Below are 25,888 nucleotides of genomic sequence, written 5' to 3' on the forward strand. Positions count from 1 at the left end.
ATCTGAATGTCCTTTTGGAGAAGTGTCTATTCATTTCTTTTGCCCATTTTTTGATTGGATTGTTTGTCTTTCTGGTGTTGAGATTTATAAGTTCTTTATAAATTTTGGTTATTAACCCCTTATCAGAGGTATTGTCAAATATGTTCTCCCATGGTGTAGTTTGTCTTTTTATTCTGTTCTTATTGTCTTTAGCTGTGCAAAAGCTTTTTAGATTGATATTGTCCCATTTGTTTATCCTGCCTTTCATTTCACTTGTCCGTGGAGATAAATCAGCAAATATATTGCTGCGAGAGATGTCAGAGAGCATACTGCCTGTGTTTTCTTCTAAGATGCTTATGGTTTCACGGCCTACATTTAAGTCTTTTATCCATTTTGAGTTTATTTTTGTGAATGGTGTAAGTTGGTGGACTAGTTTCATTTTTTTGCAGGTAGCTGTCCAATTTTCCCCACACCGTTTATTAAAGAGGCTGTCTTGACTCCATTGTATGCTCTTAACTCCTTTGTCAAATATCAGTTGTCCATAGAGCTGTGGGTTTATTTCTGGGTTCTCCGTTCTGTTCCATTGTTCTATATGCCTGTTCTTATGCCAGTATCATGCTGTTTTGAGTACCATGGCCTTATAGTATAACTTGATATCAGGAAGTGTGATACCTCCTACTTTATTCTTTTTTTTTTTAAGATTGCTGAGGCTATTCGTGTTCTTTTTTGGTTCCATATAAATTTTTGGATATGTGATCTATATCTTTAAAGTATGTCATCGGTATTTTAATTGGTATTGCATTGAGTTTATAAATTGCTTTGGGTAATATAGACATTTCAATGATGTTTATTCTTCCTAACGATGAGCATGTTATGTGCCTCCACTTGTTTGTATCTTCCTTGATTTCTTTTATCAATGTTTTATAATTTTCTGAGTACAAGTCTTAATCTCCTTGGTTAAATTTACTCCTAGGTACTTTATCATTTGGTTGCAATAGTGAAGGGGACTGTTTCCTTAATTTCTCTTTCTGACTGTTCATTGTTGGTGTATAAAAATGCCTCTGATTTCTGAGTATTAATTTTATATACTGCCACCTTGCTGAATTCATTTATCAGGTCTAGTAGTTTTTTGACTGAGACTTTAGGGTTTTCTATATACAATATCATATCATCTGCAAATAATGATTGTTTTACTTCTACTTTTCCAACTTGAATGCCTTTTATTTCTTCTTGTTGTCTGATTGCTGTAGCTAGGACTTCCAGGACTATGTTGAATAAGAGTGGTGAAAGGAGGCAACCCTGCCTTGTTCCTGATCTTAAGAGGATTGCTTTTAATTTTTGCCCATTGAATATGATGTTGGCTGTGGGTTTGTCATAGATGGCCTTTATCATGTTGAGGTATGTTCCCTGTATTCCCACTTTGCTGAGAGTTTTGATCATAAATGGGTGCTGGATTTTATCAAATGCTTTTTCTGCATCTATTGAAATTATCATGTGGTTTTTCTTCTTCCTTTTGTTTATGTGATGAATCACATTGATTGACTTGTGAATATTGTACCAGCCTTGCCTCCCCAGAATAAATTCCACTTGATCATGGCGTATGATTTTTTCCATATATTGTTGGATCCAGTTTGCTAATTTTTTTTTTGAGGATTTTAGCATCTATATTCATCAGGGATATTGGCCTATAATTTTCTTTCTTTGTGTTGTCTTTGCTGGATTTTGGAATCAGAATTATGCTTGCCTCATAAAAGGAGCTTGGAAGTCTTCCTTCCTCTTGAACTTTTCGAAGTAGCTTGAGAAGGATAGGAGTTAGTTCTTCTTTGAATATTTGGTAGAATTCACTTGTGAAGCCATCAGGCCCAGGAATTTTCTTTGTTGGGAGTTTTTTAATAACTGTTTCGATCTTATTTGTTGTAAATGGTCTGTTCAGGTTTTCTGATTCTTCCAGATTGACTTTTGGAAGATTGTGTGTTTCAAGGAATTTGTCCATTTCATGTAGGTTGTCTAGTTTTTGGCATCCAGTTCTTCATAGTATTTTCTTACAATATTTTGTATTTCTGTTGTGCAGTTGTTATTTCTCCACTCTCTTTTCTAATTTTACTTATTTGAGTCCTCTCTCTATTTTTCTTGCTGAGTCTAGGTAAAGGTTCATCGATCTTGTTTACCTTTTCAAAGAACCAGGTTCTAGTTTCATTGATCCTCTGTATTGTTTCTTTAGCCTCCATATTATTTATTTCTGCTCTGATCTGTATTATTTCCTTCCTTCTACTAGCTCTGGGCTTTACTTGCTGTTTTTTTCTAGTTCTTTTAGATGCAGGGTTAAATTATTTATTTGAGCTTTTTCTAGCTTCTTAAAATGTGCTTGTAGTGCTATGAACATCCCACTCAGTACTGCTTTTGCTGTGTCCCATAAATTTTGAGTTGTTGTATGCTCATTATCATTCGTTTCTAGGATTTATTTTTATTTTTTCTTTGATCTCATTCTTAATCCATTCGTTATTTAACAACCTGCTATTTAGTTTCTCTGTGTTTGAGAATTTTTGAGTTTTTCTGTTGATTTCTAGTTTCATGCCATTGTGATCAGAGAAAGTGCTTGATATGATTTCAACCTTCTTAAATTTGTTGAGACCACTTTTGTGCCCTAACATGTGGTCTGTCCTAGAGAATGTACCATGAACATTTGAAAAGAATATATATTCTGTTGCTTTAGGTTGAAAGGTTCTGAAGATATCTATTAAATTGTGTTGATCTAGTGTGTCCTTTAAGTCTGCTGTTTCTTTCTTAATCTTCTTTCTTGAGGATCTATCTAGTGATGTTAGTGGGGTATTGAAATCTCCTACTATTATAGTATTGCTGTCGATCTCGCCCTTTATATCCATCAAAGTCTGCTTTATATATTTAGGTGCTCCTATATTAGGTGCGTAGATATTTATAATAGTTATATCTTTCTGTTGGATTGCTCCCTTTATCATTATGTAGTGGCCTTCTTTATCTCTTACTATAGCCTTTGTTTTAAAGTCCATTTTGTCTGATATAAGTATTGCTACCCAGCTTTTTTTTCATTTCCATTTGCATGAAATGTTTTTCTTCATCTTTTTACCTTCAGTCTATGTGCATCTTTTTTTTTAAGGTGTGTCTCTTGTAGACAGCACGGGTCTGTTTTCTTATCCATGCAGCTACCCTATGTCCTTTGATTGGATCATTTAATCCATTTACATTTAAGGTTATTATTGATATGTAGTTGTTTATTGCCATTTTCTTCTTTAAAGCTGTATTCCTCTTTTGCTACATTCTTTTCCCACTTTGATCTGTTTACAACAGGCCCCTTAACATTTTCTGCAGCATTAATTTGGTTGTAATGAATTCCTTGAGTTGTTTTTTTGTCTGGGAAGCTTTTTATTTCTCCTTCAATTTTAAATGATAGCCTTGATGGATAAAGTAGTCTTGGTTGTAGGTTCTTGTTCTGCATTACTTTGAATATTTCTTGCCATTCTCTTCTGGCCTGAGATGTTTCTGTTCAGAAGTCTGATGTCATCATTATGGGGGCTCCTTTGTAGGTGATAGCCCTTTTTTCTCTAGCAGCTTTTAATATTTTCTCTTTATCACTTAACTTTGGTATTTTAATTATGATGTGTCCTGGTGTAGATTTTTTTGGATTTCTCTTTAATGGAGTTCTCTGTGCTTCTTGAACTTGTAAGAGTTTTTTCTGCATTAATTTAGGGAAGTTTTCAGCTATGATTTGATTGAACAAAGTCTCTATCCCTTATTTTTTCTCTTCTTTTTCAGGAACCCCTATGATGTGGATGTTATTTTTCTTCATGTTGTCACAGAGCTCTCTAAGATTTTCCTCACACTTTTTGAGTCTCTTTTCTTTTTTCTTCTCTGCTTCCATGCCTTCATTCAACTTGTCCTCCAACTCTCTGATTCGATCCTCAGCTCATCCATCCTGTTTTTAACTCCTTCCATTGTGGTCTTCATTTCTGATATTGTATTTGTCATCTCCAACTGATTCTTTTTTAATATTTCAGTGTCCTTTTTTATACTTCCTATTCCTCTATTTAAGTGTTCGTAATGACCATCCATTGTTGTTCTAAGATCCCTAAGCATCCTTACAATCATTATTTTGAACTCTGCATCTGGAAGTTTGGTTATTTCTATATCACTCAGTTCATTTCCTGGAGGTTTCTCTTGTGGTTTCATTTGGATTGCACTTCTCTGTCTTCTCATTATGTCTGTGTGTTTGGGTGTATTGTTTGTCGAGCTGGTTGAGTCTAAGCTTGGTGTTGTCTGCCGCCAGTTTTCAATTGTGTTATTTCTAGGTCTTCTTGGGTTGGCATCAGCTATTATTTGTAATCCACTTTCTTATTTGGGCTGCTTTGAAGTCTTGATTTGTTTGTTTTCTTAACAGGTGATAGTCTTGTTTACTGATCTCGGCAGGGGGCTTATTTGAAACTGTATCCAGGAATGGGGTGGGTGTAACCTGAAATTCTGAAGGCCTAATCTGCCAGTTACTCTCTCTGGGGACAGGGTGTTTTCTCAGCTTCCGTAGGGGGAGGTGTATCTCAGATCTCCATGGAGACCTGTGTTACTGCCCCTCCTCCCCACTTTTTGTTTTCAGCTGTGTCTTGTTGCGCTGATTGGAGCTGGAAAGATAACTGGAGATCTTTGACTAGGAAACACTTTAGTCTTTTGTTTTCTGGAAGGATCAGCCCCTCCCCCATCTATGGCCGCCTCCAGCACTGGATGCGTCTGCTTCTCAGGTCATCCCACGCATTCCTCTGCCCCTCACCGTCTGTCTCTCTCTTTCCCCTTTCTTTTTGGAAGACAAGCCAGCCCTTTCAACACACCTCATTCCCTGGTTGCCAGGCAAGTGGCTGTGAGCAATATTTTCTGCTCTTTTCCTTGGAGTGAGAGCCCTTCTGGGCTCTCAGCCTCACTCTCCCACCTCTGTTCCTGTAAACAGGGGAGGTTCAGGTGCTCTCTACCAGTTTTGATGTGGCTTCTTTTTTGCTCCTTGGTTTTTGAGTGCTGTTCTTGTAGTCCAGAGTTGGTTTTTCATGCTGACTTTTCCTAATTTAATTTGTAATCTAGTTCGGTGGTGTGAGCTGAGAGTCTGTGCGTCTACCTACTCCGCTGCCATCTTCCTCCTTTTTTCCTTGTATCTTTGAGGATATAGTTCTTTTATTTCCCCCAGCCTCTTTCCCTTCCTTGTGACCTTCTTCTCTGACTCATATTATCTTTTATTTTCAAAGTCTGCTCCACTATCACCTATTCTGTGAGACCTTCCTGGACCTTTCTCTCTATGTGTACACATATGCAGATTGGATGAGGGGTACTTCGTCTGAGATTCTGGATATATCCTTATTATAGCCCCATTTCTATTTTGTTGACTTTGCTTTCCTCCTGGTCTGTGATTAACTCTAGGATGCAGACATTGAGGGTGGTAGTTGAATCTATTCTATGTCTCTTATTTTCCATCAATTGACATAGCTTGATGTAGAGTTGGTATTCAATTAGTGTTTGTTGAATGAATGAATGAATGAATGCATAATTAAGTGACACATGTAGACAGAACCCAAAGAAAGAACTATAATTTCTTAGCAAGTAACAGTTTTTCAAGTTTATTAGTAATTAAATCATTGTTTATTAAAATGAGACATTATTTTTACCTGTTGAATTAGGAAACACTTTTAAAAGCCATACTATCCATTTCTGTGGACTCTTGCTCATTGCTGGTGAGAAGATAAAAGCAACTTAATACCATATATCAAAGTCCTTTTCTTTTCTCCACCTAATTGTACTTTTGGGACACTACTCAAAGGACATTATTTCATTTTATTTTTCTTATTTTTTATATTTTATATTTATTTATTAATTTATTTTATTGGGGGTACGTTGGTTGATAAAATTATATAGGTTTTAAGTGAATAGTTTTATAGTATATCATCTGTATATTGTATTGTGTGTTTGCAACCCAAGGTCAAGTCTCCTTCCATCACCATTTATCCCCCTTTTACCTTTTCTATGTCCTCTCCCATCCTCCTTTCCTGCTGATAATCACTATACTGTTGTCTGTGCCTGTTAGTTGTTTGGTTTTTCTTGCTTAATCTCTTTACCTTTTTCACATAGCCCCACCTACCTCCCCTCTGACCGCTGTATTAATGCTCTCTGTATCTATGAGTCTGTTTCTATTATGTTTGTTAGTTTATTTTGTTCATTAGATTCCCATATAAATGAAATCATACAGTATCTGTCTTTCTCTGACTGGCTTATTTCACTTAGCATAATACTTTCCAGGTCCATTCATGTTGTTGCAAAGGGTAAACTTTCCGTTTTTATGGTCGAGTACTACTTCCTTGCATAAATGTACCAGAACTTTTTATCCACTTGTACTGATGGGCACTTGGGCTGCTTCTAAATTTTGGCTATTGTAAATAATGCTGCAATAAACATAAGAGTGCATATATTTTTTCAAATTAGTGTTTCTGAATTCTTCAGATAAATTCCCAGAAGTGGGATTGCTGGGTCATAAGCGAGTTCAATTTTTGTTTAGGTAACTCTATACTGCTTTCCATAGTGGCTGCACTAATCTGCATTCCCACCAATCATGCACAAGGATTCCCTTTTCTCCACATTCTCATCAATACTTGTTTTTTGTTGATTTATTGATGACAGCCATTGTGACAGGTGTGAGATGATATCTCATTGTGGTTTTAATTTACATTTCACTGATGATAAGTTATGTTGAGTATCTTTTCATATGTTTAAATATAGACCAATAATTATGCAAAAAGGTATTCATTATGACAATAGATTTCAAAAGAATATGTGATAACATGAAAGATATTAGTTATATGAAAAACCAAACTATAAAGTAGGTTTACAACTATAATATTAAGAAAAAAAAGCAATTAAATACCCATGCATAGAAAAGATTGCAAAGAAGTATACCAGAATGTTTACTTGGTTGTATTTGCTTGATGGGAATGTGTGTGGGGTTTTTTTCTTTTATATATTCATTCTGTATAATTAGAAATGTGTTTCTTTTATAATGGAGTAAAGCCAATAAATTTTCTATTTTAAACTGTGTGTTCAGAAAGAAATAAGAATCTGATTATATATTTTTGATATATTTTGATATGAGTAAGTCTTGAGTTCAGTAATTTGATTGTAAGCACCCAGAGGGCACAGGCCAGCCCTTGTATACAGCATATGGAGTCAAACTTCTTATAAGGCTTACCCCAACAGTCCCTTGTAACAGGGCTCAGCATGGCCTCTAAAGCATCTGGTAACCAGTGAGAAAGAGTTAAAAACAGAAAGCCAAGCAAGTGAAGTTTTCTTTGAGACAAATAATCTCTGAACACAGGATGGGTGTTAATGAAAAGGAAGGTGGTAGAAAATGAATTACTGTACTTGTAAATATAATGAATGTTTATTCTTTTCTGCCCACATTGCAGGTTAAGCACCATCATTTGTTTTTACCAAACACTTGACATAATTAAAAAACAAGAAAACACTGTTGTCTTAGCTTGTTTAAGTATATATTATACCAAATTGTTAAAGATTTATATATGAGTGTTTTAAAGGATTTCTCTGTGAATAATATTGTTAATGACTTACAGTAATTTCTCTTAACAGCATGAAAAGAATCTCAGGTTGTTTGGCTATACTTAAATAGCTCCAAACTCAAGTACACCAAGAAATACCGGATTTCAAACTAAATAAACCAGAATTACCATGTACATTCCACTACATGTCAAAACAGTAAAAGCCATAGTATTTGATGTGAAATGAAGATTACAACAGTAACAGAGAAATCTAGAAGCTGCTTACATTTATTTAAAGTAAAACAGGGACAATGATTTTTAATGCAGATATACTTCTTTTCAAAAAATATATCAAAAAGTCAATTTACAAAGCAGATGAATTTGGTAGTAATTATTCATGCTGTCAAAAGATTCTTCAGCTTGCAAAGGACTTATTTCAGGGTTCATTGTACTTGTTTGTCATTAAGAACTTGACAGAAATGAGAATTTAAAGCTAAGGTCTTAAGTGCCATTGTGAATTTAAAATTACCAAAATGAAGGTAGAGTATCTGTATATGTAATAGAGAGTAAAAGGGGCATCTATTTTGATTTATAAGAATTAAATATTTGTGCAACTTCTCAAATATAGTCCATTGTATAAAGGAAGGCATGCCTGCAGTTTATTATTTTATCAGTTTAGACTTAATCCTGAATATGACTATTTGAAACAAGTGTACCATTTTCCTTTTACATACTGTAGATAAATTCTATGATTTCAGTCATCAGAAACATTTCATATTTTTTCAAAATAAACTTACTTAGGAAAAATATCTTCCACTTTAATACAACTTGACGCTATCTCCACTGTGAAATGATGAGAATAATAAAAACTGCCATCATTTACTGATTGTTCATAGTCCAGTTTCTATGCTAAATGCTTTTCATACCTTGCTAACTTAACCTTCATTTTTAAAATATATTCAACAAACTATTTATTATAGAGTGCTTCCTATGTGCCAGGGGCTATTTAAGGTATTAGGGATTTAGCAGTGACCAAAATAGATTAATAGCCCTGCCCTTTATGGAACTTACGTTCTAGTTTCCGGGACAAAGTTAAAAATGATATACATAATAACAAAGTAAATGATGTACTAGGTTGGAGAATGATGGATGCCATTGAGAGAAAGCAAACAAGGAGGTTGTGGAATGATGGACTTGTAGGGGAAGGAGGTCATGCTTTTTAAAATGATGGTCAGAGAAGACCTCAAGGTAAAGATGATACTTGAGCAAATGAGCTGTTCCACAGGAGGTGAAAGACCAGACTATAGAACTGTCTCGGGGAAGTGCATTCCAGGTAGAGAGAATAGCAAGTGCAAAACCCTGAAGTTGGAGCATGCCTGGTTTGTCTGACAAAGAGCAAGGAATACAGTGTGGTGAGTGCAGAGGGAAAGAGGGGACAAGGTCCAAGGAATAACAGAAGAGGGGACATATCATGTCATGCCTGGTATACCATCATGAGACTTTTCGTGAGGCCATAATGAGACTTTGAGAAAGATGGCAAGCCTTGAGAGGGTTTTAAACAGAGACATGACATGATCTGACATACATTTTAACAGGATCATTCTGGCTCCTGTGGTAAAATAAAATTCTATGAAACCGATGGTCTTATCCAATATAACAGATGAGGAACAGAGGCTCAAAAAAGTTAAGTAATTTATCAGAGTTTCCATTTATTAGTGAATTAGTCAAGCTGGAGTATTAATCCAGGACTGTGTAATTTGAAAGCTTATGCTTCCCCCACTAAACCATATCACTTCCCAATTGCAAACAGGTTGTAACACAGGCTGAAGTAGTTGATTTTCTTATAGTCTTTAGTAATCTCTTTTTCCCTTTTCTTTGGAATACCTCAACTTCTCTGGTGAGGCCACCATGTCACACAATTCCAGAGGACATAATTTATACCATAAGTCTATAAATGTACTACTATATGGAGGTTGGGACTATCCAGCCTAAGTGGCCATAGGCTTTTTTTTTTAGTGAGGTCAAACAGCTTTATAGATGGTTTTAAACTATAATTAGTCTGGTAGCAAAATCTTTTTGGTCAGACATTTGTATTGGCCCCACTTTGATCTCTGTTTCTATTTCTCCTTCCTCAGACACATGTTCTACAAGCTGCCTCTATCACCGTCTGCCATCTGGCAACATACTAGCTCAGCAGTATGCCAGCCTGGGATTTAAGTGAAGGGAAAGCAGGTTTTTCTGCTTTGTATAGGCAGGTTAAGCCAACAGGTGTAAAACAAAGCCGGAGGGAGTGTAAGATGTGAGTAGGGCTGCCAGGCTTCTGATTAGAGGACATGAAACATATTTTATTTGACAAATATCAAATTGAAGGAAATGATAAAGGGCGCTACCTAAATTGTCTTCAAAATTGTGACTTGGTTTAATTTAGACTCAAGATTTTCTTCTAAGCTTTAGAGCCAAAAGCTTACACTTGAGATCTTGTTTACATAAAAACTTTTTTTTTTTTAGTTTGTTTAAAAGACATTAGACTTTAACAATTCAATATATAAGAAAATACCCTGAGAGTCCAAACTTTAAAATGAAGTTTCGATTCACCATTACTTGAATGGGTGACTTTAATGGAATTATGTCTTGTAAAACTGTTTTAGCACATCTCATGTTTCAAAATTCTGCACAGTTACCTCCATGTCCTAGAGCAGTTTGACATTGCTCTTTGGAGTCTTATGACTTTAATTATACAAAAACAGAAAAATAATGGCGGTGTCCCTTATAAGATTAACTAAAAAATATTATGATGATCTGAATAAAATGTGTCAGGAATGCAGTAGTACAATGTTGAGTAAACAGAAAAGTGACTTTCTATTTGAATCTTTAAGATTAGCTATGGCAATCACAGAACACTAGATCAGTACAATTACAACTGCTTTTTAGAATGGATTTTTATTCCTTTAAGTGTTTGGGCAGGAAGTATCAATCAGACTTTATACTCTCAGACCTATTTAAGGTTCACTCTGAAGGTTTAAGTGAGGAAGGGTTATGTTTGATGGAAGTTGACTTTGTTTTTGTGGCTACTGCTAAGCAAAAATGAAGTATGTAGAAAACAAGTTGGTGGGTCTTCAGTAGGTTGAACATAGAATTACTAAGTGACCCAGAAATTTCACTTTTAGGTGATATATACCCAAAGAATTGAAAACATGTATTTAAACAAAAACTAGTACAGGCATGTTCAAAGCAGCACTATTCACAATAGCCAAAATACAGAAAGAACCCATATGTCCATCGAAGCATGAATGGATAAGCAAACTGTGTTTTGTTCATACAATAGAATACTATTCAGCCATAAAAATGAATGAAGTACTGACACATGCTACAGCATGGATGAACATCAAAACATTACGCTAAGCGAGAGCAGCCAGACCAAAAAAGGCCATACTCTATAATTCTATTTATATGAAATATCCAGAATTGGCAAATCTGCAGCAATAGAAAGCAGATTAGTGGTTGCCAGGTGGACAGAGGGCTAGTGGGGAGGAGGGATATGTAGTGGCTGCTTATTTGGAGTGTTAAAATGTTTTGAAACTAGACAGAGGTGCTGATTGTGCGACATTGTGAATGTACTAAATGCATTGATGGTAAATCTTATGCGTATTTTACTGCAATTTAAAAAAAGGAAGTATTCTGCTTTGGAAAATATCCTTATTTCATGATGAAATACATTAAATATTGACAAGGTGGGGTGAATCCTAAAGAAGGAGCATATGGCAAACGGGGGCGGGGGGGAGGGCAAGTCGTAGCAACCTCTTGAGTCCTGCAAATCAAGGCTTGTACTTCCTGGTTGGGCCTGCTGGTGTAGGACTCTGCCTTGCTAGAGCACAGCTGCCACACAGGCAGTTGCACTGGGACCCCTGTTGTCCTGCATGACTAAGGGGACTTTTAAATCTGGGGCAGCTTGTTTGACACTCTCATAGAAAGCCATGGAAAGCCATGGAATACTGAGCTGTTTAAAACCCAAGCATACAGAAACTCAGCAGATAAAAATTTTAACTGCAATAAGGCCAGAATACATTAAGTTTATCCAATAAAAGAAAAAATAAACTTTTATGACCTGGTACTGCTAGAATAAGTTTAGTTAAAGGTGCATGGAGAATTTCTAGTTGTTGCCGCACACATTCTTTTCCCTGGTCCTTGGGTGTGTGCCACTTATTCCTCACACCATTTTCTATCCTCAAAAGGAAAAAGCTTTTAAATGTTTTTTTTTCTCTGATGACGAAAGTAATATTTGATTATTACAAAAATTCAGGAAAGTAGACTATGACTACCTGTCAATATATCTACCTATGTATGTAAGTATGTATGTTTATGTGTATGCATGCATGCATGCATGTATGTATGTATGTATCTATCTATCTATCTATCCATCCATTCATATGTACGTATCAGCAATCTGGGATAATGGTATAGATGTTTCAGCATGTATCCTTCCAGTTTTTTTTTTTTCTATGAATATGCATACACTGCTATTTTAAGGTTCACTGAGATCATACCACGTTTATCAACATAGCATGGACATATTTCATATCAATAACTACCAATAAACATTACACATTTCATGTTTACATAATGTTCCATTTTATGTACCTGTCATGACTGATTATTCCATAACGAACGTTCTAAATGAGCTGGGAGCTGTCCTGAGAGTGGTTTCTTCATGATCACTCAACCCTCAAGTATAGATAATTGGTGATTCAGGGTTTCTGAAATTATTTTCATTTATTTATGCTGGTCAGTGATAGCCCTCAAAGCAGAGGTCATGAATGATAAAGGGAATACAGGTTTGTAAAAAATTATCTCAAAACCCACTCACTTTAGGAAGCTTTCTCTGACTGAGCCCTACTCAATCTGGTCAATATGTCTTCTGTGTCTCAATAGAAGGGGGCCAGAATATTATACAGGAGCATGGGCTTTGGAGCCAGAGTACAAGGGTTCACATTCTGGCTTTTGTGACGTTGATCATATCACTTGACATTTTGGTGCTTCAGTGTTCTCTTCTGTAAAATAGGGGTAATAATAGTACTCCCCCTTCTAGGCCAGATGAAATGATCCATGCCAAAAGTACCTGGCAGCACAGAACCTGGCACATAGCTAGTACTCAGTGAGTGACAAGCTTTCTTACTATTACTAAGTTCTTCAAGGGGCCCTCTCATTTTGTGGTTTTGAAAGGTTATCTGTATGCTTGAGAAGCCCAAATAAATTATAAACTCTAAAAATTTCTTATGCCAAAGTGACTTTACAGTATTTTTCACACAATAAGCCCCTAGTCAGTACAGTGGTACCTTGAGATACGAGTTTAATTCGTTCTGTAACCGAGCTCGTAAGTCAGTCAACTTGTATATCAAACATATTTCTCCCATTTACAGGAACAGAGAGAGAGTCAGAGAGAGGGATAGACAGGGACAGACAGACAGGAACGGAGAGAGATGAGAAGCATCAATCATTATTTTTTCGTTGTGCATTGCGACACCTTAGTTGTTCATTGATTGCTTTCTTATATGTGCCTTGACCGCGGGCCTTCAGCAGATCAAGTAACCCCTTGCTCGAGCCAGCAACCTTGGGTCCAAGCTGGTAAGCTTTTGCTCAAACCAGATGAGCCCGCGCTCAAGCTGGCGACCTTGGAGTCTCGCACCTGGGTCCTCAGCATCCCAGTCCGATGCTCTATCCACTGCGCCACCGCCTGGTCAGGCCATATTTGTCCCATTTAAAATAACTGAAATAGATTTAATCTGTTCCAACCCTGTAAAACATCCCCAAACCATCCTTAATTATGAAACAAGACATGTTTTTAATTAAGAAAAACACATGTATACTTTACCAATGCATAACAAAATATATGAAATAAAAGAAAAAAGTGTTATTTAGTACTGTATTCTTACCATGGAGACAGACGACTGTGGCTAATGGAGGAGAATGGCAGAGGAGGAGGGAGGGAGGAAGGGATGCAGGCACTGTAGACACATAAACTAAAACTGCACTTTCTTAACACAAAATGTAAACTAAAACTACATTTTCTTTACTTTAAACAGAACTAAAACTGCACTTTCCTTACTTAAAATAAAACCACAAAAACTTAATTGTAAAAAAATGCACTTTATTAACTTTAAACTTAACCTAAGCTTAACATTACGTATTTTTCATTTAATCATCACCTGTTTTTGCCTTTTTGGCTGTACTTTCGGCACTTTCACTTGCAGGACTTTTGAATAAAAATCTATCCAAACAGGTTTGCTTTTGCCTGCCTTTTAAAATGTTATGGAAATGTGACAAACGTGTCATTAAAAAGTGCTGATGCACAACCAGTTGAAACTTTTTCTGGGTGTTTCTTTTCAATGAAAGTTGAAAGCTTTTCCCACATTGTCAGCATGTCTTTAATTTCACTTGTAGAAATCACTTCCTCCAACTCTACCTCCTCCTCACTACTAATCTCTAGCAGAAGCTCCATATGTTGCATCATCTGTAGCTCCTTCAACTCCTCAGTTGAGAGTTCCTCCTCATGTTCCTCAACGAGCTCATTTATGTCACCCTCATCTACCTCCAGACCCATTGACTTTCCAAGGGACACAGTCTCCTCCATCGCTTCTACCTCAGTCTCGGTCTCTGGTTCGAATCCTTCGAAGTCGCTGTCTGCAACAACATCAGGCCATAACTTTTTCTATGCCGAGTTCAAGGTTCCTCTTGTAACCTCTTGCCATGCTAAGTCAATAATGCATGAACATATCACGATGTTGTAGTGATCTTTCCAAAACTCTTGAAGGGTTAGATTTGTATTCTCAGTCACCTCAAAGCAATGGCAGAACAAGTGCTTTGTGTAAAGCTTTGTAAAGTTGGAAATGACCTGCTGATCAATAGGTTGCAAGATTGAAGTCGTGTTGGGTGGGAGGTAGAGGAATTTCATGAATTTTACTCATCGAGAATGTCATCTTCAAGACCAGGTGGGTGGGCTGGAGCATATTCTTTTTTTTTTTTTTTCATTTTTCTGAAGTTGGAAACAGGGAGAGACAGTCAGACAGACTCCCACATGCGCCCGACCGGGATCCACCCGGCACGCCCACCATGGGACGACGCTCCGCCCACCAGGGGGTGATGCTCTGCCCATCCTGGGCGTCGCCGTGTTGCGACCAGAGGCACTCTAGCGCCTGAGGCAGAGGCCACAGAGCCATCCCCAGCGCTCGGGCCATCTTTGCTCCAATGGAGCCTTGGCTGTGGGAGGGGAAGAGAGAGACAGAGAGGAAAGCGCGGCGGAGGGGTGGAGAAGCAAATGGGCGCTTCTCCTGTGTGCCCTGACTGGGAATCGAACCCGGGTCCCCCGCACACTAGGCTGATGCTCTACTGCTGAGCCAACCGGCCAGGGCCTAGGCTGGAGCATTTTCAAAGATTAGTAATGCTTTCATCGGGAGTTTATTTTCTTGAAGATATTTCTTCACTGCAGGACCAAAGACAAGATTTACCCATTCAATAAAAGACTACCGCGTAACCCATGCCCTAGCATTGGCACACCGCATAACCTCCAGTTTTTCTTTAAGAATCTTGTGAGTCTTAAAGGTTCAAGGATTTTTGGAATGATACACTAGCAATGGCTTTACTTTACAGTCACCACTAGCAGTTGCACACAATGCAAGGGTCAGATGGTCTTTCATGGGTTTATGGCCTGGCAGCTTCTTCTCCTCTGCAGTGATGAAAGTCCTCCGGGACATTTTTTTCCAAAACAATCCTGTTTCATCACAGTTGAACACTTTTTGGGGGATGTAGCCTTTTTTTGCGATAAGCACAGCAAAACGTGCGATGTACTCCTCAGCTGCCTTATCATCAGCACTCACAGCTTCACCATGCCTCACCACTGAGTCGATGCCAGATCTCTTCTTGAAATTTTCAAAGCAGCCATGACTTGCTTTAAACGTATCTTCTGCTGCCTCTTTTGAGGTTGATGGTTCTTTCTTCTTCAAATCACCGTAAACAATACGTGCCTTTTCGCATGTTATGGTCTCTGTCACTGTATTTCCTGCCAGCTCTTTCCCTTTCACCCACACCAGCAGAAGCTTCTCCATTTCTTCATGGATATTTGTCCATAATTGGGACAGAATCGCAGTTCCTTTCACTGGATTTGTGCTTTTGATGGCATCCTTTTGTTTAAGGATGGTACAAATTGTAGATGTATTGCGGTCATACAGCCTTGCCAGTTCAATCACTCGTACACCACGCTCATGATTTTCTATTTCTTGCTTTACTTATATCGACATCATTCTCTTCTTCTTCTCACCACTGTCCTTTACATTCACTTTCTTCAGCCCCATGATAGCACACAAGAAAAGTTAGTAAAAAATGCAAAAATGATGCAAGAACAAGTACAGTGCACAAGATTCGACTTGATTCTGCAGGTAACACATGAGAAAGAACAAGATGCTGGTGCTGTGCTGCTGATACTGGACCCATGCACCAACGCACCAAGTAGTGGCAGCTTCCCGAATCACGACTAGTATCTCAGAATTTCACTCGGATCTCGAACAAAAATATGGACCGAGTCACAGCTCATTTCTTAAAAAAAATTTTATATGTTGGTCTGCTCGTATCTCAAGGTACCACTGTATTCCTGGTTGGTTGACCCAAACTTATTCGCTGCAGTTGTGGGGTCTTCTTGGTTGAATTTGGCCTGCATGTCCCATTAAAAAATCAAAGGAAAACTCCAAAAACCCTGAGAAGTAGATGTAAGTGAAACGCAGTTCCTTCAGGTAGGTGTACATTATAGTTACGGGCTTTCCTACACTCTAAGGAAATTCTTGACTAGAAGAACCTAGAATTCTGAAATGATAGTGATAATGACAAGAAATATATAAAAGAACTAAAAGCTATTATTCTGAAAGACCAGTCTACAGCAAAAGAGCACATAAAATCTTATATTCCTTCATTTATTCAGTATTCTTGGGAACTGAATTATTTCCAGTAAGCAAATTTTTAGATGTTGGAAGTCTATTCATTTAACCACAACAGCTTACATTTGAACTATTTTGATGTAATTCTTTCTCATGCATGCTGCATGGTTTATAGCTTTCATATAGAGAAACAATTCAGCCAATTTGTTAGGCTTTGAATTCTCATCATTAATACGTTGTCATTTTTTTTTTAGCTCTGCCAAGTAATCTCAGTGCATTTGTTTTGTAAGGACTCAAACAACTGCACCCTTACACAGCTCTTTTCAATTTAAACTTTCATTTTTTTCCTCACTTGCAGGGTATGTCAGTTTTTACTTTTTAATACAAAAATGTGTATAATTGCTTTCCCCATCTCCAAAACACCTTTCTCATTTACTGATTTATAAATTTTATACCCTGGGAACCTAAAACCTCAAGTCTGTTACTATTTTGTGCAATGTAAGATTAATAGGCATTGAATGAAATCATGTATTTAGTGATGGGGTTTTTGACCATGCAAGGACTTTAAAATTTTACTTTCTAGTTGCAGATAGAAGTTTGACTCTGGGAAAAATGCCATTTTATTAAAGCTGTAGTGCTTATGGTTTTCTATTCTAGCACTGGTGCCTTCTTGCCACACATAAGTAGAGAAATTAAATTAACGAAAAATAATTACCTGTCCTTCATGCTGTTGGTAAGAGTTTTGTAAAATGGGATTTGGGTATTTTTAATGTAAAGAGAAGGAAAATATTTTCAGATATACGTAATTTCATGAGTGTTTTCCATTTTCTTCACAGAGACATATTAATGAATATTACTGTTGGAAAACTCACGGAACAAGAATTTATAACCATTGTACGTCACTATGGGGTGCCCGAGGAACCATGTTCAGATGCAAATGTCCTAATTGCTATGGCCCACGAACAGTTCAAGAAAACTATGTTTGAGGATTTTGATGGACTCATTTCTTGCTGTGTATATGAAGATAGAAAAAAGTAAGTTTTTATTATTCTAATAAATAATTTAAGTTTCTATGAACCTGAGTAATGAAGAAATTTATATTTTATCAAAAAGGGCAAAAAGGAAATTGACATGTCTTATCATACTCTGCTGTTTAGCGAAAGCACCTTAAATCACTTGTGAAAAGTATCTGTGTCAAAATATTTCATAGTGATGGTGAGTTTAGTTTGTTGGTGGAATAGAGGAGGCCCTGTATCTTTAAAAGAAAATGATATTCCTTTGCATTTTCTTTTAATTCGTTTGTAGTTTTCAACTGAGACATAGCAAATCAAGATGTTAGAAAATTTAATTCTGAGATTTCTCCTTCTTACATTATTTTAGCGATAACTGGGATTTATAAATGGGACTTTTATAATATACAGAACCAGGGAAGTTGTAGGTAAACTTTCTTTAGAATTTATTTGAAAATTGTTTTAAATAATAAAACAGCGTAATTTACTTATAGTATATTTATCATGTTTGTATTGAACTTTATAAATTTATTGTTATAAACAACTGGAGCCCCATCTTAATATGTTTTGGTGTTCATCATACCCTGATATAGTAGGAGGAAGTACTCATCTGGAGTTAGAAAACTTAAGTCTAACTCTAGCTTTTAATTTTGTTAGCCAGCTGCATACCCTACATCTTTAAAGGTCCTATAGTTTATCTAATAATGAACATGATATTTTTTCCAAATCCATAATACATCCTTGTTGAGTTTTTACAAAGATGGCATTTTTCCTTAAATTTTAAAGTTTCCCGTAGGATATATGGCCTGAGCTTTGCATACCCCTGGTCCTGCCTTTCACCTTAGTTGCATTCATTCCCCAGGGCGAAAAGTGTGACCCTCCCTCACTAAAGGAACACCTTTTAGGAATAATGGTACTGCTTGTTCTTAGATCTCAGATTTTTCCAGATCCAATAAGCTTCAATTCTAGACATAAATTTTCTCTCATAATTTTATGGCCTCATTGTAAAAAATAGAAGCCTACTTTCTTTCCTGTTCATTCTAATTTTGCCTGTTGCCTGGAAGAACATTGACTAAATAAGAACATTAAACAAGCATTTCTGTGCCCCTAGCAGACTGGAGAAAATAATTATTGGACTTCTCTGGAGAAATCATCTGACAAAATTGAGGTGAATGTTAAGGCCCCAGCTAGGGCTTCCGGGCTGTAAAGTTTGAATCTGATGAAAAGACTAGAAAAATACCCTCAAATCATATAATACTTGTGTTAGAGGCTCCAGATTCCTGTCAAATTAAGAGTTGTTTTCAAATATCAGAACCATTTTTGACTAGTGGTCAAAAATGCAGATCAATTATATAGAGCAACACTCATGGCTGCAGCCTTAACAGGCTGTACTGTCACTAATGAAGAATCTGAATCTTGATGGAAAGGCCTTTGTAAGGACACAATCTGGTGACTTCTGAAATGGAAAATGTTGATGAAATGCAATATGACTGTTTTTCTTTACTATGAATTCCAATACCAATTTTCATACTTATTCCCATGTGCACATTTTTAGAACATGGTATATTTTCTTTTCTATAGCATGTAGTTGTTACTTGAGAGACCCAAAGTCTATATAAGCTCATTTATTTTATTTTGATCCAGAAAAAATGTGTTACCCAAACAAGACATCAAAAGGCTGTGCAAGTCCTTCAAGTTACATTTGGCTGATGATCTTCTAGAATCCTTACTGTCTGAGTAAGTGAGAGCTGCAACCTTCACGAGAATTGTCCTACATGTTTTTGTTTAGGGGACTATTTATTCCTTTAATTTACCTTTAATTACCTTTGATTTACCCTTGACTGTTTTGATTATGTTATTAACAACACATCTCCATTTAACTATTACAAAAAGAAAAGTCAGTTATGATTTTAAACATTAGAGAGCCTATTATGAATTATTTTATCTTTTTTTTTTTTTTTTTTTTTTTTTTTGTATTTTTCTGAAGCTGGAAACGGGGAGAGACAGTCAGACAGATTTCCCGCATGCGCCCGACCGGGATCCACCCGGCACGCCCACCAGGGGCCACGCTCTGCCCACCAGGGGGCGATGCTCTGCCCCTCTGGGGCGTCGCTCTGCCGCGACCAGAGCCACTCTAGCGCCTGGGGCAGAGGCCAAGGAGCCATCCCCAGCGCCCGGGACATCTTTGCTCCAATGGAGCCTTGGCTACGGGAGGGGAAGAGAGATACAGAGAGGAAGGAGGGGGGGCGGGGGTGGAGAAGCAGATGGGCGCTTCTCCTGTGTGCCCTGGCCGGGAATCGAACCCAGGTCCCCCGCACGCCAGGCCGACGCTCTACCGCTGAGCCAACGGGCCAGGGCAAATTATTTTATCTTTTTATCATTAAGACACACTTGCATAGACACAGGTTCATGAAGCAAAATGAAAATGTACAACTTCATTGGTTATGTGGGTATGAGATGTAAAATTCAGGGCATATTTTTCAAAGCAGTAGTTCCTGACAGCTAAAGACATGTTGTAAGAGGACATAATGTTATTAGCACAGGGCTCTATCTTGCTATAGCACCAGATGTAAAGCATAGAGATTATGATATCACAAGAAGAAAGCATGGTGAACTGCTTTCTAAAACAAATCATTTTTCCTGTTGAATCTACCTTTGACTTCCTGGAACCACCTCTGACCACCTAGACTCTGGTCATCTTTTATGCTTCCTATGGCATTACTCTAGCCCCTCCTTTGATGTACTTAACTTTATAACCCTGAAATTTTGGTCTGTATTCTAGGCCTTGTTATTATTGCTTTGAAGATATTATATCATTTACTGCATGAGGACAATTTTGTGAGGTCAGAACTACTCTCCACCTATTTTACATGAGGATGCTGAGCTTTAGAGAGATAAAGTATTTTGCCCAAAGTCTCGTAGTCTAGAAAAGGAAGAGCTGTTACTTAACTCCTGGACCTCCCTTGTTTCTAATCATTATGAATTATTGTCTAAAAAGCCAATAGGTTAGAATATCTTGACAGTTATATCTCCTTCCTACTGTTTGAATCCTCACTCTCTCCTCTCCATTCCCACTATCTTCACTCTTGTTCTGACCCACATTCTTTCTGACTTTTTCAGAGTTTCCACATTGTTCTTTCTTCTACCAGTCTCTTAATTTTAAAATCTTATCATACAGCAGCTAACTACCTAAGAGAAAAAATATCATAATGTTACTCTTCTACTCTCAGACCTTCTATACCATCTGTTAGGCAAATAAGTTTGTAAAATGTGATTTCTATGCTACTTTGTTAAAAATGGCCACTGTTCATGTGATGATGCTGCCACGTGGTACTCCTGATTGCCTTTCTGCTTGGAAAGGGGCTTGGTTATGCTAATGTGTGCTGGAGGAGGGATTTTCATACCGAGAAGTTTTAAAAGGAAGATCAGAAGGACATTTTGGGAGGAGACCACGTTGTTGCAGAACAGAGAAGCCACATGGCTGCAGGAGGAGAAGCAGACAAAATAGAGGTGTACACAGGGGACTGAGTGAGGCTAGTGGGGCCTTTGATCCTAGAAAAACTCGGAAGTGTCAGTAGCTTTCTGAGCACCGAATGAGTGGGTTTTGGAGCTCAGTGTATTTGTGTTCACTGGCTTGCCAAGGGCGAGCTAGGAATAAAGGTAATGGCCCACCATTCTCCAACTCTGTTGTTTCATTACCATCTATCTGAATCAAATGTGAACCTGCATTTGCCAGGTGGCGACTATGATAGCTGAAGCTACTGGCTTTACACCATCTTTTTGCTGGCAAAGAATAACCAAACTCTTTAGCTTTGTACTTTTTTGCCATCATGGGATTTAGGATTGTCAGTTGGAGCATTGTTCTCAAGCAGTGTCTGGAATAGGGAGCCCTTATCTGAGACAAAAGGATAAATGGAAGGAACAGTTAAACTAAATTTCATGTGGGAGAAGTAGGATACAAGATGTGAAGAGGAGAATCAAAAAGAGGGCCAATCCACCTGTTTGTGGGTGTGCATTAGATTGACATGGGGTTATTTTCTACACTGTCTGCTCTATTTGATTTTACATGCTAGCAGCAGGGTGAAGGATAACTAGGTCATTTGTTGTAAGGGACCTGAGATGAAGTAGGCAGGCCCAAGAATCAGGGTTCTTCACAGATAACACATTCCCAGAATTCCCCTTCCCATTCCCTATAATCAGACCAAACGTTCCAGTTAGCATTTCACACAGATACCTTCAGCTTTTTTTTTTTTTTTTTTTGCCTTTTCTTGTACTAATGTTTTAGTAGAAAATACCTTCTAACTTTTTCCACCTGTTGAAAAAGTTGCTTTTCCTTTAAAGCTCATTTCAAGTAGTACCACATCCATGAAGCCCTGATTTGCTTGGCTGGCAGTGATTATCTCCTCCTAAGGATTCCCACACTATTTATGTTTATCTCTTTGTCCCTTACTTTATAATGCAGATTTGTGACTTGATGCTCGATCTATTCGATCTATTCAGATGCAGAGACCTACTTGTTTGATCTACTGCCTACAAACAGTGTGTTGTTGCACCTTGAATCTATTTACTAGCTGTTCGACATTGTACAAGATTTTGGGCCTGTGTGAACCTCATATTTCTTACCTTTAGAATGAGTTAAAAATAACTACTTCCTGCCCTGGCCAGATAGCTCAGTTGTTTGGAGCATTGTTCCAAAGCTCAGAGGTTGCTGGTTCGATCCCTGGTCAGGACATATACAGGAACAGCTTGATGTTCCTGTCTCTCTCTGTCTTTTCCTTTCTCTCTCACTAAAATCAATAAATAAAAATATTGAAAAAAATAACTACCTCCAAGTAGTTCTGAGGAGGAATTGAGATAACATACATAAAGTACCAAAATACCCCACACTTCCCCTGGTTCTAAGTATTGTTTGAGAACTAAAAGAGAAGTTTAAGTTAGGACCCATAGACCATACACTCTGACTTAGAAAGGAACTGGAAGAAACCTGTGTCCTTCTACATAGAGAAAACCTTGTTTTTAATAGTTGGATCTGAATGCTTTTCACATATTAAGCTGTCTTGTAGTCAGGAAGCTGTGGTTGTTTATTAGATTATCTCTTGATGGCCTCGAGGATAAGTTGTACTAGAAAGTCCTGAATGTGGGAGCCTGGCCTCTGGAGGACCTAGATGTTTCTTATCCAATACTGAGGCCACTAAGTCATCATCCTCTCATTCTCTCAGCAGACTGTTTTGTCTTTGCCTTTACAGTTTGACATGAAAAGCAGAAAAACTATTCCATAACTCACTTCGAAGTTGTCCCAGTCTCAGAACACATCTGCCTCTGAGCCCAGCTTAGCTTTAAGGAGGTCATCTCTCTGAACCACTAAGCCAACCATGTTCAGTCTAGCTTTGCCTCTAATTGTGCAGTGACCCTTCTCGACACTCAGGGGAAACTTCAGACTAATCAGATTAGAAAATGTCTCATTCCCATTCCCGTCTCCCTCCAATATGCCCTGCCACGATTTGGGTCACATGCTTGGTGTTTTGCATCATCTCTGCAGATTCTTTTCAAAGACTGCCCTAATTCCTAATGGGCCCATCAGCCTGAAGCTTACATTTATATTCTGCATTCTTATTGTTCCCCATAGACTCCACAGGGCTTTCCAGAGCCTTGACCAGACTCTCTTTTTGCATAGCCTTCCTGTGGCACACTAAGCCAGAACCCCTCTGACGTCTACAGCTTCCCGTGGGAGGCAGGCACGGACTTTGTTTATTTTGTTCAACGCACACTCTGTCCAGAGTAGTTTTACCTGCCTTGGGATAGAGTTGGGCAGCTGTTCAATAGCCATATAGCCCTGAATTCATATCAGGAGACCAAAAACAATATGGATAAAATTTTGGATGCTTTCTTTCATTAATTGTTAGCCATGTGTTTCTCCTGACCCTGGGTTTTGGTACTAAGATTTCTCTTCTACAATATTTCCATTTTTATTGTGATTTATTAGGTATATTCCCTATTAGCACAACTCAAGCTACAATCAAGACTTCAAAATATTTCTATGTCAGGATACCCAGCCCCCATCAGTTTGTGTTGTGGTAACTGGTATGAAGTCACCTTACTTACCAAATGAAGTCATTTCACTAATGCACAGAGCATCAGACTTAAATGTCTATGTAGTGGTACCTATTACCCATTCATAACAAGAGTAACATACTGTATTGATATAATGTCAAAGGCCCTAGAATATTTTGTAAATCCTTGAGTATATTAAAAGAAACATTTTACTTCATGGGAGGTATAATTCCTCATTTCATAAATACAAACATTGAAGTATAAGGGGGCTCTCTCAGTGAAAGAGTGTACTTCAGGCCAAAATGAATCTCTAGTGGAATTAGAATGACCACTCTAGAGATACCCAAATCTTTGTTTCTATCTGAGCTTCTAAAAGTAGGGGCTAAGACTCATTCATCTTAGCAGCCTCAGGGACTTGTCCTTTGCTAGTATGTTGGTCAGGGAGATAAAACACAGGCTTCAGCCTGACCAGGGTGGCGCAGTGGATAGAGGATCAACCTGGGATGCTAAGGCCCCAAGTTTAAAACTCCAAAGTTGCTGGCTAGAGCATGTGTTCATCCAGCTTGAACACAGACTCACCAGCTTGAGTGTGGGATCATCGACATGATCCCATGGTCATTGGCTTAAGCCCAAAGGTTCCTGACTTGAGCCCAAGGTTTCTGGCTTGAGTAAAGCATCACTCACTTGGCTTGAGCCCCCCAGTCAAGGCACATATGAGAAGCAATCAATGAATAACTAAAGTGACAGAGCTGGGTTGATGCTTCACATCTTTCTCCCTTCCTATCTCTCTCTCACACACACACATACACATACACACACACAAAAGCAAACCAAAACAGACAAACAAAAAACACAGGCTTCATTTCTTCCAGACCTGCATATAAAGTGAAACTCTATTGCCTCCTTCCAACGTGAAACTTATAAGTTGAGTCAAACCCTTCAAGCCTTCGTTTGGATATTAGTATTTCCTAGTAAGAAATTCTGGTTCTCCAGCCATAATGGGTAGAAAGTATTCTGAGGTCATTCAATTCTGTGTTCCTTGTGGGAATGGGAAGTAAAGAGGCAGCTTCCTCCCCTAATTGTGGCCTTCTGAGTTCAGGCTTGGAATAATTGGAAATTCAAGTGCAAGTCTTTCCCCAGCAGCTCTGCCCCAAGCTAGTCTTTTATAGCTGGCTATGGGCTCCATGGAATGCCTTAGAATTGGCCTCCCAAGAGAGCTGGGGCCTCATCCAGAAATATCAGTTAAAATGGAAAAAGTTAACAGGGCTTTAAAATCATCTCATTATACTCTACCCAGCCTTGCCCCCTGCCCCCCTTCCAGAGGCATAGTTTAGGCAGAAGTGACTTCAACCAACAATACCTGACAGTGAAGCTGAGGGGCAAAGGTTGAACTGTGTCTTATGGGGCCAAAATGGATAGAACATCGACCTGGAACGCTGAGGGTTCCAGTTCAAAACCCCAGGCTTGCCCCATCAAGGTACATACAACAAACAATCAATGAACAACTAAAGTGAGGCAGCTGTGAGTTGATACTTCTCCTCTCCACCTCATTTCTCTCTGTAAAATCAATAAATAAAATCTTTAAAGAAAAAAAGGTTGAGACATGTAGCAGCTATTATTGCAGTGTTTAGTACTCTGGGAAGTTTTCGGAGAGAAAGCCTTCTATTTATCTGTCTCTCTCGCTCTCTTTCTCTTTTTCCTTCTCATGCTCTTTATTCTTTTCAAATATAAGGTGATGTATAGTTTAAGAAATTTTTAAAAATCCAAAACCATGTGGACCAACAGAATATTGATCATGTGTATGGTCTGGCAGCTATAACCCTCCTCACTGAGGTGCTCTGTGCTGAGATCACAATTGAATATAGAGGCCTGGCTATTTGAGATAACCAGAGTTACTCATTGGCAACTTCGGCAGTGCCATTTTTCCAACTGTACCTGCTTGTGTCACAATGGTGCAGTTGCCCATCACTCCACTTTTTTTCAAGTTGTCTGTCTGGTTTTTAAGAATCTCACCAAGTGTTTCAGTGTGCACCTCTGGGTTTCCTGGGTAATGAACTGAAACCAAACACAATGAAGTGAGTCCAAAATGTCTTCATTGCCCTCCCTCTGCCATGCAGCCAGACCATTCCCTTAAGTTATGAGATTCCCCTTTGTAGGAGAGGGGAACCCATATTAGTCTTAAGCAAAATACAGTTTCTGCTATGCCTTTTACCTCCACAGATGGTAGAAATAAAGCAGATGAACATTTTACTCCACATAGCAAGGAGATGGGTGGCTTCTGCAGTTTTCAAGCCATTCATCATTTTCAGGAGGGGGAGCAAGAGCTGCAGTCAAATGACACATTAGACTCACTTCTAAGAACTCCCACTTAGAAAGG

General features: G+C 38.1%; 1 protein-coding gene across 2 annotated transcripts in view; it reads left to right on the plus strand.

Moving 5' to 3' along the window:
• The window catches only part of EFHC2 (EF-hand domain containing 2), a 255,364-nt gene that overhangs the window by 199,199 nt on the left and 30,277 nt on the right, over nucleotides 1-25,888 (plus strand). For both annotated transcript variants that reach the window (XM_066356706.1, XM_066356705.1), the window contains exons 12-13: nucleotides 17,287-17,484; nucleotides 19,105-19,197. In XM_066356706.1, the coding sequence (XP_066212803.1) occupies nucleotides 17,287-17,484; nucleotides 19,105-19,197 (291 nt within the window). The remainder of the gene's footprint in view (nucleotides 1-17,286; nucleotides 17,485-19,104; nucleotides 19,198-25,888) is intronic.

This window comes from Saccopteryx leptura, chromosome X, assembly GCF_036850995.1.
Source record: "Saccopteryx leptura isolate mSacLep1 chromosome X, mSacLep1_pri_phased_curated, whole genome shotgun sequence".
Taxonomy (NCBI): Eukaryota; Metazoa; Chordata; class Mammalia; order Chiroptera; family Emballonuridae; genus Saccopteryx; species Saccopteryx leptura.